The sequence below is a fragment of the Eulemur rufifrons genome, chromosome 6, assembly GCF_041146395.1.
Source record: "Eulemur rufifrons isolate Redbay chromosome 6, OSU_ERuf_1, whole genome shotgun sequence".
NCBI classification, from domain to species: Eukaryota; Metazoa; Chordata; class Mammalia; order Primates; family Lemuridae; genus Eulemur; species Eulemur rufifrons.
Genome location: NC_090988.1, coordinates 67,561,590 through 67,575,285, shown reverse-complemented (window position 1 = coordinate 67,575,285; position 13,696 = coordinate 67,561,590). Strand labels below are relative to the sequence as shown.

Below are 13,696 nucleotides of genomic sequence, written 5' to 3'. Positions count from 1 at the left end.
GTAGCATGGTGTGGCATGGCATGGTGCTGCTGAGGTGTGCCATGATTCTATTTTTTTTTTTTTTTTTTTTAGTAATAGTCATCCTAACAGATGTGAAGTGATATCTCATTGTAGTTTTGGTTTGTATTTTTCTAGTAATTAATAATGTCCAGAATCTTTTCATATACTTGTCTTGTATGTCTTTATTTATTTATTTATTTATTTTTTGACAGAGTCTTGCTCTGTCACCCATGCTGGAGTGCAGTGGTGCATGTATAGCACACTGTAACCTTGAATTCCTGGTCTCAAGTAATCCTCCTGCCTCAGCCTCCTGAGTAGCTGGGACTACCAGCACATACCACCATGCCTGGCTAATTTAAAATTTTTTTTTGGAGATGGGGTCTTGCTGAGTTTCCCAGGTTGGTCTCGAACTCCTGGCCTCAAATGATCTTCCTGCTTCTGCTTCCCAAAATTCTGGGATTACAGGTGTGAGCCACTGTGCCTGACTTGTATGCCTTTGGAGAAATGTCTGTTCAGGTCATTTGTCCATTTTAAAGTTTTTGCTATTGAGTTATGGGAGTGCCTTCTATATTTTAGAAATTAACTCCTTATGAGATACATGGTTTGCCAAACATTGATGAATGTAATTGCTGGTCTTATGTGTTCATCTCTATCCAGTTACAAAGTAGCAGTTTCCATTAATGTGCTTGATTAACTTAATTGTAAGTCCTTTTCTCTCCCATTTAATCTGTAAATATTTCTGCATGCACCTCTAAAAGGTAAGTACTCTATTTGAAAACATTACTATAATACCATCATAAAACCTAAAAAAAAAAACAATTCTCTAATATCATCAAATATCCAGTGTTTAAATTTCCCTGATTGTCTTAAAAATATTTTTTATAGTTTGTTTTAATTGGGATCTGAATTAGATCTATATATTGTGATTGATTCATATGTATCTCAAGTCTTATCTCTCTTTTTTAAAAAATTTATTTTTCTTTAAAATGTTTTTTCCTGTGGTAAAATATACATAATATACAACTTATCATCTTAACCATTTTTCAGTGCACAGTTCAGTGGCATCAAGTACATTCATATCATCATGAAATCATTACCACCATCCATCAACAGAACTTTTTTATATTATAAAACTGAAACTCTGTACCTATTAAATAATACCTTTTGTCTGTATGGTTTTTACCACTCTGAGAACCTCATATAAGTGGAATCATGCAGTTTGTGTGTGTGTGTATGTGACTGGCTTATTTCACTTAACATGCTGTGCTCAAGGTTCGCCTATGGAGTAGCATATGTCAGTATTTCCTTTTTTTTTTTTTTTTTGACACAGGGTCTCGCTCTGTCACCTAGGCTAGAGTGCCTTGGTGTCATCATAATTCACTGTAGCCTCAAACTCCTGGACTTAAGCTATACTCGCCTCAACCTTCTGAGTAGCTGAGACTACAGATGCATGTCACCACACCTGACTAATTTTTCAATTTTTTGTAGAGACGGGGTCTTGCACCTGCTCTGGCTAGTCTCAAACTCTTGACCTCAAGCAGTCCTCCATCTTGGCCTCCCAAAGTGCTAGGACTACATGCATGAGCCACTGTACCCTGCCAGCATTTCCATACTTTTTAAGGTGGATAATACTCCATTGTGTGTGTGTGTGTGTGTGTGTGTGTGCGCGCGCGCGTATCACATTTTGCTTATCCATTCATCTGGCAAGGAACATTTGGGTTGCTTCCATGTTTTAGCTATTGTGAAAAATGCTGGTATGAACATGGGTGTACAAATATCTCCTTGAGACCTTGCTTTCAGTTCTTTTGGATATATACCCAGAAGTAGAATTGTTGGATCATGTAGTAATTCCATTTTTAATTTTTTGAGGAACTACCATACCTCTTTCCACAACTGCTGTACCATTTTATATTCCCAGCAATAGTGCACAAGGGTTCCAGTTTCTCTACAAATTCACCAACACTTGTTATTTTCTGTTTTGTTTTTTTTTTTTCATAGTAGCATCCAAATGGATGTGTGAGGTGGTATCTCATTTTGGTTTTGATTTTTATTTCCCTAATGATTAGTGAAGTTGAGAATCTTTTCATGTGTTCGCTGGTCATTTGTACATCTTCTTGGAGAAATGTCCATTCAAGTCCTTTGTGTATTTATTAAGTGGGTTTTTTTTTTTGTTATTGAGTTTTAGGACTTCTCTATATATTATGGATATTAATCCTTTATCACATATCTGAAGTGTCTTTTAATCTATAATATTTGTCCTCTCTTTTTTCCCCTTGCAATTTATTTGTTGATGAGATTGTAAGTTTTGTTTCATTTCAACACTGTGCTTTGTTCACATTGTGGTCAGTGGTCATAGTTTCTTTTTTCCCCCCACAAAGCAGGCTTCTCTGTTTATAGCCTAAAGGACCGTAGATTATAGGATACTTCCAGAGGAGCAGAACCTTAACATTACTATTGGGTGACAGATCCTAGTTGCATGCGTCTAACTGTGGACCACATACATTGAATTTCATCTATGCATTTGGATGAGGTTCAGAACATAGGTACGTGAGTTATATTCAGTGGACATAAAAATAAAAGGCCATTCCACTGAAATCATGGCGATTAAGAAGCTATCTTGCAGTCACAAATATGTATTTATTTGGCATTGAGAAATCTTAGGTGTTAGGAGAGCTGAGTCCTAGCATTTTCTGTGCTGCTACCTCCCTGTATGACCTTGGACAAATCACTTGTTTCTTCAGGCGCTCAGTTTTCTCATGTGGTAAATGTGAGGAATGGACTTATGGTCTTTAAGGTTATTTTCTGCTTGATCTAGAGTGTGAGTTGTCCTTTCAGATTAATCATGAACAAGGTGTCATTCTAGAGATTTGACACTGGAGTAGTTTTTGGAGGAAGTTTTACTGTATTGGAATTTTCTTTGATGGTCTTAGATTGCCCTGAAGACTGGATTCGTGAATGGCTTGGTGGTATCCCTATGACCAGTCACAGACCCCTTGAAGTGATGACGCTTTTCCATGACACTTATGTTCACTGAGAATGAATTGGGAATTTCCCATAGCAGTGGGGTTCAAAGAGCAATCTGGTCTTATCCTGATGTGCATTTTCTCTGTTTTCTCTTCTCTCTTGAGAAGTGAGTGGTATTGTGTTCCAGTGGGGGACTGGTCTGGCATCATCTGGACGACGGTTGTGCCCTGGGCAGACTCTCCCATTGTTTTTGACAGCAAAGGAACCGAGCAGAGTGACAGGTGAGATCCTTATTTTTTCTTAATCTCATGTTTATTCTTTGTGAGGAAGTAGAGACACAGACATGCAGAAAATGAGTAAATGGATTTTTACTTTTGCTATTTCTTGGTCTCTCTAACTCTGTCTGTTAGTCTTGCTGGTTTTCTTTTTTTCTTTTCTTTTCTTTTTTTTTTTTTTTTTTGTTTAAGAGACAGGGTCTCATGATGTTGCCAAGGCTGGTCTTGAATTCCTGGCCTCAAGTGATCCTCTTGGCTCAGCCTCCCAAGTAGCTGAGATTATAGGTGCAAGACACTGTGCCTGGCTTGCTGGGGTTTTTGTGGGCCCAGTAAAAGCAGTCCTCTTTGTTGCCAGAGTTTAGAACCCATTGAGAGATAGCTGCAAGTCAGATAGGTGGAGATCAAAATGATAGCTCTAGAACTGTTAAAAGCTAGGTCGGAAGACATGATTTAGGTGTTTGGAAACAATGTATAATAATAGTGAGCCTCTAAATTCTGAATTTCAACTTGAATTTACCCACCAGGCACTGGAGCAGCTACATAGAGTTGGCCCTGCTAGGCTTACTGCATGGCCAAGAGGACATGGGGGTACACCCTCTCTGCAGACAGGTATACCTCTAAGAGGGAAGCCAGCAGGACTGTGGCTCGCATGCCCAGTGTCCTTCTCCTAAACGGGAAGCAGGAGTGAGTGAGGCTGTAGAAAGAGGGGCTAGAAGTGTTCCCAAAGGGAAATCTCTCTACGTGAAAATATGAAGAGTCAGTAATATATGTTCTGCTCATAGATCTATTGGTCAGTGGTCTGCAGGGCTTTCTCTTTCTCACCCCTCCCCCCCTCCCTCCCCCTTTCCCCATCTGCCTTTCTTTCTCTCTCTGTTCTCCACTCTCTGTGGCCCCTTCTCTCTCTGTATATAGCACCATGTCTCCATTTCCTCCTCTTCTTCCTTTCTTCCTCTTACTTTGAGGCCCAGTTTGCTGAGCCTTGGCTATGGGAAAAACCTGTTCAGGAGACCATCTCTTTAGATGCCTTTTTAGTTCAGGAGAACTACTCTTCTTTAGCCCAGAATAAAGCAGGGATTTTTCAGGGTGGTGGGAAGGGGGGGGGGGGAAGAAAAGGGAAGGGTGGGCTGCAGTGGGAGTGATGTACGTGGGTGTTGGGTTCATTCTGATTTTTCTAAGTCTTGGAGGCTTTTTCCTTCAGCTGCTTCCCTGAAGCCCATGGGCTAAATTGGGGAGGGTGCTCTTAGAAAAGGAGCAGAAGGTGGCATAGGACGCTGCACAGATAGTCCACATGACATTGCAGACATTTATAATATTAATGTAAACTAATACTTCCCATTCATTTTTGCCCTCTTCATCAAGGTATTCGCTGCTCCTTAGGCATATCCTGCTTCCTCATCCCACTGTACTTATGTGCAAACTGTTACCTCTGCCTGAAATGCCTTTTCTTTCCTTTTCCTCTGAGAAAATCCTAAGAATTTTTCAAGGCCTAGCAGGTACAGCTTTCTCAGTAAAGACTCTCCTCTTCTAGCAGCCATTGCATTTGCTTCACATGCATGGATAGCACAACACGTATTATGAATTGTTTATATGGTTTCTCATATGCTAAAGAGTATGAGCTTTTAAAGGACAGAAACTGTGTGGCACCGTACTCTGTATTTTAGCACAGGACCTGTAACTAGAAGGAAGAAAAACATGTTTTGATTTGATTTATTTAATTTTAATAACCTGTTTAGGATCTGTTTGGGGCACAGGTGAGATTCAAGGTTGATGTGGGGAGTTTCTGATGCGGCTTAGAATGGATCATCAACTTCCTGTCCTCAGTCTTTCACTTTCCATCCTTCTACCTTTATCTCATTGCCAAAGTTCTGGAGCTGGAACCCTGGCTGTCTCCTCCCTCTCTGGCCACTGGGGGCCCCAGTCCTTGCTCTCTGATGAATGTGGCTGGAAGCATCTGCTTTGTCCTACTAATCATTCCAAAGATACTTGAGGTGTGAGGCCCATTTTATTAAGACAGTTACTAGTTAAACAGCAGTGTCAGAAAAAAAGAGTAAAAAAGAGATATAGAGTAAGTTTGCATTTATCTGCATGTTAGACTACATGTTACCACAAGTTACCCCAACTTTAAAAAAAATTATTTTTTAAATTGACAATTGCACATATTCATGGGGTACATAGTGATGTTTCAATGCATAAAATGAATGGTGATCAGATCAGGATAATAACTATATCCATCGTCTCAAGTATTTATTATTTCTTTGTGTTGGAACATTCAGTATCCTCCTTCTAGCTGTTTGAAACTATATGCTGTTAACTATAGTTATCCTAAAATGGTATAGAACGCTAGAACTTACTCCTCCTGCCTAGCTGTAATTTTGTATCCTTCAACAAATCTCTCCCTTTCTCTCCCTTTCCCCAACCTTCCCAGAATCAGTATCCTATGGTCTACTTTTTACTTCTATGCAACCAACTTTTTATAGCTTCCACATAAGAGTGAGAACATGCAGCATTTAACTTTCTGTTCCTGGCTTATTTTGCTTAACATAATGTCTTCCACTTCTATCCATGTTGCTACAAATGACAGAATTTCATTCTTTTTTACAGCTGAATAGTAATCCATGGTGTATATATACCACATTTCTTTTTTTTTTTTTTCAAGATGAAGCAGGAAAGTATATACCACATTTCTTTTAGCAGTATAATTAAGGGAGGAAAAGTGCTGGATTTGGAGATAGTAGGCCAGTTCAAAATCTAGTTTTGCCTGTGTGTTATTAGGAGGCCTGAGTTTGTATTTAAGTGCCTACATGTGATGGCACCTGAATGTATGTGATGTCATTGATTCTAGATTCATTCATTGGATAGAGCTAGGAAATACACACACACACACACACACACACACACGTTTTTATATAGACACATCTATATTTATCTCTCTCTACCAGAAACCATGAATTTATACTAATCCCTTCAGTTACTATCCAGTATTACATGGTTGATTCTAGCCTTCCTCCTTTTCATATCTGTAACTTTCCTTTCCTCTCTGATTGTGAGGCATCTGGCTCCTTTATCCTCAATATATTTACTTGTTTTTCAATCCCCTGGGGTGTTACCAGTCTCCCTGCGATGTCAGCCACCTTCTTGGCCAATGCTGCTGCCTCAGACCTGCCTGCATTGGCTGAGAGTTTCTCCCATGTTCAGGTGGTGTTAGATGACAGTCCCCTCTTTGTCCAGTGTGTTCTGCTATAAATATAACTCAAAAGAAAAAAAATTTTTTTGTAGGTCTAGAGAATTCTAAAGCAGTATGTGTTCTTGCTGGCTCGGACCACTCAGCTGCATTAACAGGTAGGTCCCAGCTCTTTCCCAGTTTAACATGCCATTCGGAATTCTGTATGTGACTGCCCAGGGCGGTGACAGTGAAATACAGAAGGAAGGTCATAGACTTTGGAGTGAGAATTCTGATGCCACCACTGATGTGACCTTAGGAAAATTATTACACCTTTCTGAAATCCTCTCCTTGTCTGTAAGATGCTTTGTGGGTAGTATGAGAACTAAATATGATTATACATGTAAAGCACTCACAGCAAATGTGGGCTCACTTCCTTTTCCTCTGAGTTTGTTTTCTCAACTATACAATGAGGATAAGTATGTCTTCCTCTTAGGGTAATTGCGATTGTCAAATCATGTAATTAACAATAAATTTATATGTAACATACTGCTATCTTATCCATCTAATCTATTTGGGTGTCTAATGCAACTGTCTAAAATCTCTACTTATCTATAATCTCTAACTGTGTAATCTCAAAGACACCTATTTTATCTATATCTTTCTAATCCATTGTCTATTTCTCTGTTCTCTTCTGTATTTACCTATAAGTCTCTCTATTTTATTTATCTTTCACCTTGGTATCTTTCTAATTATATATACATTTCTATTTATATATATATATATATTTTTCTCTAATTTATATTGTTACATATTTCTCTAATTTATCTATTTCATCTCTTTGAATTATCCATTTTGTTTTTTTTTTGAGACAGGGTTTCTCTCTATGACCCTGGGTAGAGTGCAGTGGCATCATCATAGCTCACTACAGCCTTAAACTCCTGGGCTCAAGTGATCTTCCTGCCTCAGCCTCCAAGTATAATAGCTGGGACTACAGGTGCATGCCACCACACCCAGCTACTTTTTTTCTATTTTTGGTAGAGACAGGGTCTCGCTCTTGCTCAGGCTCAAATTGAACTCCTGAGCTCAAGTGACTCTCCCACCTCGGCCTCCCAGGGTGCTGGGATTACAGGCCCAGCCCATTTTTCTATCTTACCTGTTTTTTTCTTTCACACTGTATCTTTCTGTTTGGCTATCCATCCATCCATTAGATGTACCCAGCCAATACATTATGAACTGTGACTTGTCCTTAGGATATTCCTCAGTATTTTCCTGAAAATGACAGTTATCCCTTCCCTTTGACCCAGATTGCCTGGACCTTTGCTGATAGACTGGAGATTTTACCTCTGAGAGGTTTATTTTGTTTGTTAAGACCTCTCACAGAGTTGAATGCATTACCTTTTTTAAGCAAAGAGGAGAACTTTCATACTTAGTGTTTTATGTGGAAGTTTAGATGTATACCTAAAATATGTACATTAGTAGTGGAATGCATTCTTTGACATCAAATTTGCAATGATGTCCAACTGAGAAGCTATTGTTATTTTTAGAGCACAGGAGCCTTAATGTGAGAGTTTAAATACTTTACAAATTCTGAGCTACAGATAATTTATTATTTAGTGAATTTAAAACAAACAACTGATAAAAGAAGCATCTGCTTTTAACCTGTGTCTCATATTAGGTAGATTTATATATTTGTTAAAAATGTTGGGACTGGGCACGGTGGCTCATGTGTGTAATCTTTGCACTCTGGGAGGCCAAGTCTGGAGGATCGCTTGAGGCCAGTAGTTGAGACCAGCCTAAGCAAGAGCGAGACCTCATCTCTACAAAAAAAAGAAAAATTAGCCAGGCATGGTGGCGCATGCCTGTGGTCCCAGCTACTTGGGAAGCTGAGGCAGGAGGATGGCTTGAGCCCAGGAGTTTGAGGTTGCAGTGAACTATGATGATGCCAATGCACTCCTCTAGCCTGGGTGACAGAGCGAGACTGTGTTTCAAAAAAAGAAAAAATGTTCAGTTGAAAATGCCAACTGTACGGGGTTCCACTGGGCATCTGGTCCCACTTTTCCTTTTACAGAGGAGGGAGAGGAGACCCCAGGGTGAGAAGTGACTTTGTTCATGTCCCACAGTCGATGAGGGATGGGGAAGGCATTCTTTTCTGAGAATAAGAGTAGACTAAAAGGGGTTTCTCCTTTGTTCTAATTAATTTGAAGTGGCTTATATTATGTAAACTTAGAGATTGTCTAATTGCTTGCTAACCTTAATTTCTTAAAAAATCTTATCATTAGTAAATTTATTATTTCATACATGGGATACTTTTATTGTAGTGTTTTTTAATACATAGATGTTGAATTTTTATTGAGACATAACTTATCTTTGAAATTCACCATTTTAACGTGTACAATTTAGTGATTTTTAGTATATTCACCAAGTGAATTGGTTTTTGATATTTTGAAGATGACTTTAAAATTGTCTAGATTAATAGCCCTCTTTCCTTGTCTAGTTCAGGCTGTTACACATTGGATTTTGCTCAGTGCTCTTCAGACCTTTTCTCTGGAGTCATTGTAGATTATGTAACTATTTGGCATTGCAGCAGAATTTAATTTTACCTGCTGATGCAACAGTGCAATGATCCTCATGTAGAAGACAGTTTGTCTTTCAAAAAGATGGTTTAGATGTACTCAGATAAACAAAGGCTTATTACAGACACAGGCTTCATCGTCAGTGGCAACTTTGGAGCTCACCAGTCCATGCAATAGATTGATACTTTGCTGAGGGGGCTTCCTTGCCCTCTTGTTAGGGATTCTTATACTTTGCACACCCTGATGAAGTCCAAGGATGTTGTCCTCTCTCTGGGTATGAAATACATCACATTCACTTCACAGAACTGCAGAATGTCACTGCTGCAGTGTCACCTGGGTGACAAAAAGACTTCACTTATTTACACTCTCATTTTAGAGTTGAGCAAACAGAGGCCCCGAGTGTGAAATGAAGTGCCCAGGGGCAAACAGTGTGGAGTAGGAGATGGGACTTGAACCGGAGACTCCTGGACCTTGGTCTGATGCCCTTTAATGATACTCTTTGACTTTGGTCAGTTTTTCGGCATGTACTAGGCTGTCCTAGGGCAAGCAACACTCTAAAGCTCTGTTGGGAAGTGATGAAATGCAGTGGGAGTAGAAGACCTGGCTTCGGTTCCCACTTGACTCCTTGTTAGTCATGTAATCTTCAAAAGTCATTTAACATCTTCCAGCCTTGGTTAATTTATCTTCTAGAACGGTGCTGTCTAATAGAAATATATGTGAGTCACATTTCAAAACGTTTTTACACAGGTGAAATTAATTTTAATTATCTATTTTACTTAACCCAGTATATCCAAAATATTATTTCAACATTTAATCAATATGAAAATTATTAATGAGCTATACTCTTTTTTTTTGCACTGTCTTTGCAAACCATTGTGTATTTTTCACTTATATATCAGTTTGGACCAGCCACATTTCAAGTGTTCACTGGCCACGTGGCTATTATATTAGACAGTACAGTTGTAGATCCTTAGAATGTTAGGGTTGGAAAAGGGCTTAGAGCTCCTCCGAGGAGACACAAACTGACAAGCCATTGGCTAAATTATAGTCCATGGCCTCATTTTGTTTGGCTTTCATTTAAAAAACATTCTGAGTGTGAGTGCTCTCTGGCTTGCCACAGTCGCCCACCGGTCATTCTTGTTACCAATGTCACCAGTCACATTGTCTGCCCTTGTAGACCAAGTGCCTTCCTTTCTAATTTTTAGCTGGTGAAACTAAGTCTTGGAGAGGAAGTGATTTGCCCAAGGTCAATAGCTAGTTAGCACATCCAGGAATAGAAGCCAGAGTCACTTGACTCTGAATTTGCTCTCTTTCTATTAAATCACAGTGGCAGTCACATTCCTGCTTATATCACAGGATTATTGTGAGGTTGAAACAAGCTGAAGTGCTGCACAAATGTGATTTTGTAGCATTATATTTTCTGCTGGACAGAGTATGCCGTGAAGTAATCTTATGTTTAAAAAGTTTATCTTTTAAACTAATAATATAAAATATTATAATATAATATAAAATAAGGTAATATATCCTTTAGCCTGTTATTTTAAAGTTAAAACATTTTTTCTAACCAAAGGTAATGTAAACATATATTTTAAAAATGTAGAAAAGAGAGAAGCATGTCACGCACATTGTAGATATTTGTTGAATGAATAAATGAAGAAAAAAACCCACACATTCTTATTCCTTAAGCTACTAAGAACATTTGGCGTTGTTTCTTACGTATAGAGTTTTTAAAAAAATCTAATAGTATGTTATTATGCTGTACATAAATTTTGTATCTGGCTTGGTTTCACTCAACATTGTAGCATAAGTATAAAACTTTTAACTACTTCTTTTTCAGACTTGTGTTATCTTCCATCATGTGGACTAATGTTCCTTTACTTCTTTTGTTCCCCTTCTGTTTGTTTAAGATGCAGGAGAGGTGTATGTTTGGGGAAGCAACAAGCATGGGCAACTGGTTACCCAGGCTGCCTTCCTTCCTATGCCCCAGAAAATAGAAGCACATTGTTTTCAGAATGAAAACGTCACTGCCATCTGGAGTGGGTGGACACACCTGGTTGCTCAGACAGGTGAGAGGGTAGCAGAGAATTTATGGTTGATATGAGCAGTTGGGGGACAGCTGTCTAAACAGCCGTGAATGCTTGGGGATAATGATTTTACTGATGAAAAGCTTTAAGGACCAGAAAGGGGAAGACCTGGGGTCTAGTTCTGCCATCAGCCAGATATGTGGGTTTTCCTCTCTGGATCCCAGGTTTGCACCCACAAAGGCAAACCTGGCTTAGGTTAACTCTTTCTTGTCCTGAGAGTCCATGAGGTTTTGAGAAGAAATCCATTGCAAGATGTATCACCCAGAAATTTGTCCAGGATGTTGGGGAATCTTTGCCTTGTCATAGCTGAAGAGATGACTCTATTTGTACCCACGTCTAAATTAAAATCATCAGAAAATATTAAGTTAAATATCTCAAGGTCGAGGAAGGAGCATTATTTTGAGCCCTAGTTGGCATGGTATTCTGATTTAAACTTCTATTGTTTGTAGTAAACTGTGTGCATTGATTCAGACATCTCATATATTCCCTCAGATGCTACCATATCATGCCATACAGCTTTTGGCATCTTCACCTTTTCTTGAGTCTTCTTCTGTTTCCTATCTTTTCCTTAGGACAGTTCTTCTTTCCTGGCCTTCATATTCCTGGCTTTGTTGTCAGATTTTGTTTTTTGTGGCCTCTCTTCATCCCTGCCTTTGTAAAGCTCCTGCTGATTTCCACAGAGTTTTCCAGACAATTGAAGTTCTTAAGATCTGTTATCATCCCAAGGCCTTCTGAACTTCAGGGGTGCTCAGGAGTCCCCTTTCCTACTGTTGTCTGATTTCTAGCTGTACTCATATTTCCAGACTCCCAAATGCCTGGTGACTATTATTTCAGAAGTTTCTGGCTTTTGCAGGTTTTCAGGTCAGCTTTAGTTATCCCTGGTAAGTCACACATACTATGCATTTACACATACAAACATGGACTTATGAGCATTCTTATCTATGATGCTTTTAAATTGGTCTTTTAAAAATTTTTATGAACACTTTAGAATAGAGGCCTGTATAGCAAAGGTATATAATAAACTTTCCCTATTACTACTTCAGAAGGTGCTCTAAGGGAAATGTGTCATTCATTTGGAGGAAAATCACGACTTTCCTTAAAGAGGTTCAGACTGCTTGAAGACTAGGCCCATCTATAGAAACTTTTCTTAAAGAAACTCACTGAGCATTGTAGTTGTTTATTTGTGTAATTGTTGATATCTGTCTTTTCCTTCAGACAATAGACTGTGAGGGAAGCCACCATATTAGCCTTGCTCACCTCTGTATCTCCACTGCCTATCAGAGGATGTGCTCATTTCCTACGTCAAACTGTTTCTAGTTAAAAGAGACTAAACCTACTCAACTGCATGTGAGGCAGGGTAGATAGCTAGGATTTCTGACCTCTTTCCTGGGACTCACTGGGTCACGAACTGAAGACTTCAGTTTGTCTCTTTGGATTCAGGAGTCAAATCAGTTAACATTCGTTGGGCACCTATTGAGCAATGTGCTAAGCCTTGGAGAAACAGAGGAGAAAAGACGTGGGCCATGCCTTCCCACTAGTATGTGCAGTAGGCTTAAGTCCACAAATATAGAGGTGGAGAACTTTACCATCCATCCGCCCGTCTTTCCATTCATTCATCTGTCCATACAACCATCTTACAAATGGTAAGGGTCTGTTTATGTACCATGCCTTGTACTAGACAGAAATCTTGCCCACTGTCCACTAGGGGAGACAGACCTGTAATCAAATTTTAGTACAGTCCGGTATGAGATGTTCAACAATAGAGCTAAGCAGAGAGTGCAAAAGTAGCATGGAAACTCGCTGTAGTATGAGTAACTGGGTGTTAACAGGTGGGCGTTTTGTGGTTAGTCAGTCTTCAAAGACTTGCAGTGCAGTACAAGACACTATTAAATGGTAGGGAGTTTGGTTGAGTCTGTCGGAAAACCCTTTAACTAGTTAGGTAGTTGATGAGTGAAAGACATAGAGATGTTCCTTCTTTGACTTTAGCTTTGAAGCATTGTAACTGATGCTGATTCCCACGTCTGGGCCAGCAGCCCATCTCGGGGTGGGAGGTTGGAACCCACGTCCCTGACACTGTCTGAGTCACCCCAGCTGCTCTGGAGCTAAACTTCAGGTCTCCACCTCCACTCGAGAGCATGATTTTTGGTAACATCTCAGCTGTTTAATTAACTTGTTAATTCAGATCACTTGTTTATGTACATTGTCACATTCCCCTTTCTCCCAAGTCCAGAGTGGTTAAAAGCTGGGATGTTTGAGTGTCCTGATTGTTGTACTGAATTTTGGGTAAATGGGAGTCCCCTATTATTTGATTCACCGATTTTGTATTCCTTCTAGCAGCAATGGAAGCCCTTGTCTTGGCCCGGTGTCATTGAGAAGAAACACCCAGGGCTTCTGTTTAATGAGACTCAGCTGCTCATATTAATGGGAACAAGATTTCCTCACAGGGTCAGAAGCAGCTCATTAGTGGAACAAGGAGTTATTTGACTGTGGTTGTTTTCACAAGCTCCACTGGTGAATTGTTCCTGGGATGTACTTGCAGGCCACATCATCACAGAGGCTGCTCTTAGTCTTATTCTGGGAGCCTCAGCTGTGTGTTATTGATTAAAAAAAGAGTTTATGTGCAGATGCTACTGGCAT

General features: G+C 39.5%; 1 protein-coding gene across 2 annotated transcripts in view; it reads left to right on the top strand.

Moving 5' to 3' along the window:
- The window catches only part of SERGEF (secretion regulating guanine nucleotide exchange factor), a 228,660-nt gene that overhangs the window by 19,298 nt on the left and 195,666 nt on the right, over positions 1 to 13,696 (top strand). For both annotated transcript variants that reach the window (XM_069469668.1, XM_069469667.1), the window contains exons 6-8: positions 3,132 to 3,245; positions 6,516 to 6,578; positions 10,883 to 11,041. In XM_069469668.1, coding sequence (XP_069325769.1) covers positions 3,132 to 3,245; positions 6,516 to 6,578; positions 10,883 to 11,041 — 336 coding nt within the window. The remainder of the gene's footprint in view (positions 1 to 3,131; positions 3,246 to 6,515; positions 6,579 to 10,882; positions 11,042 to 13,696) is intronic.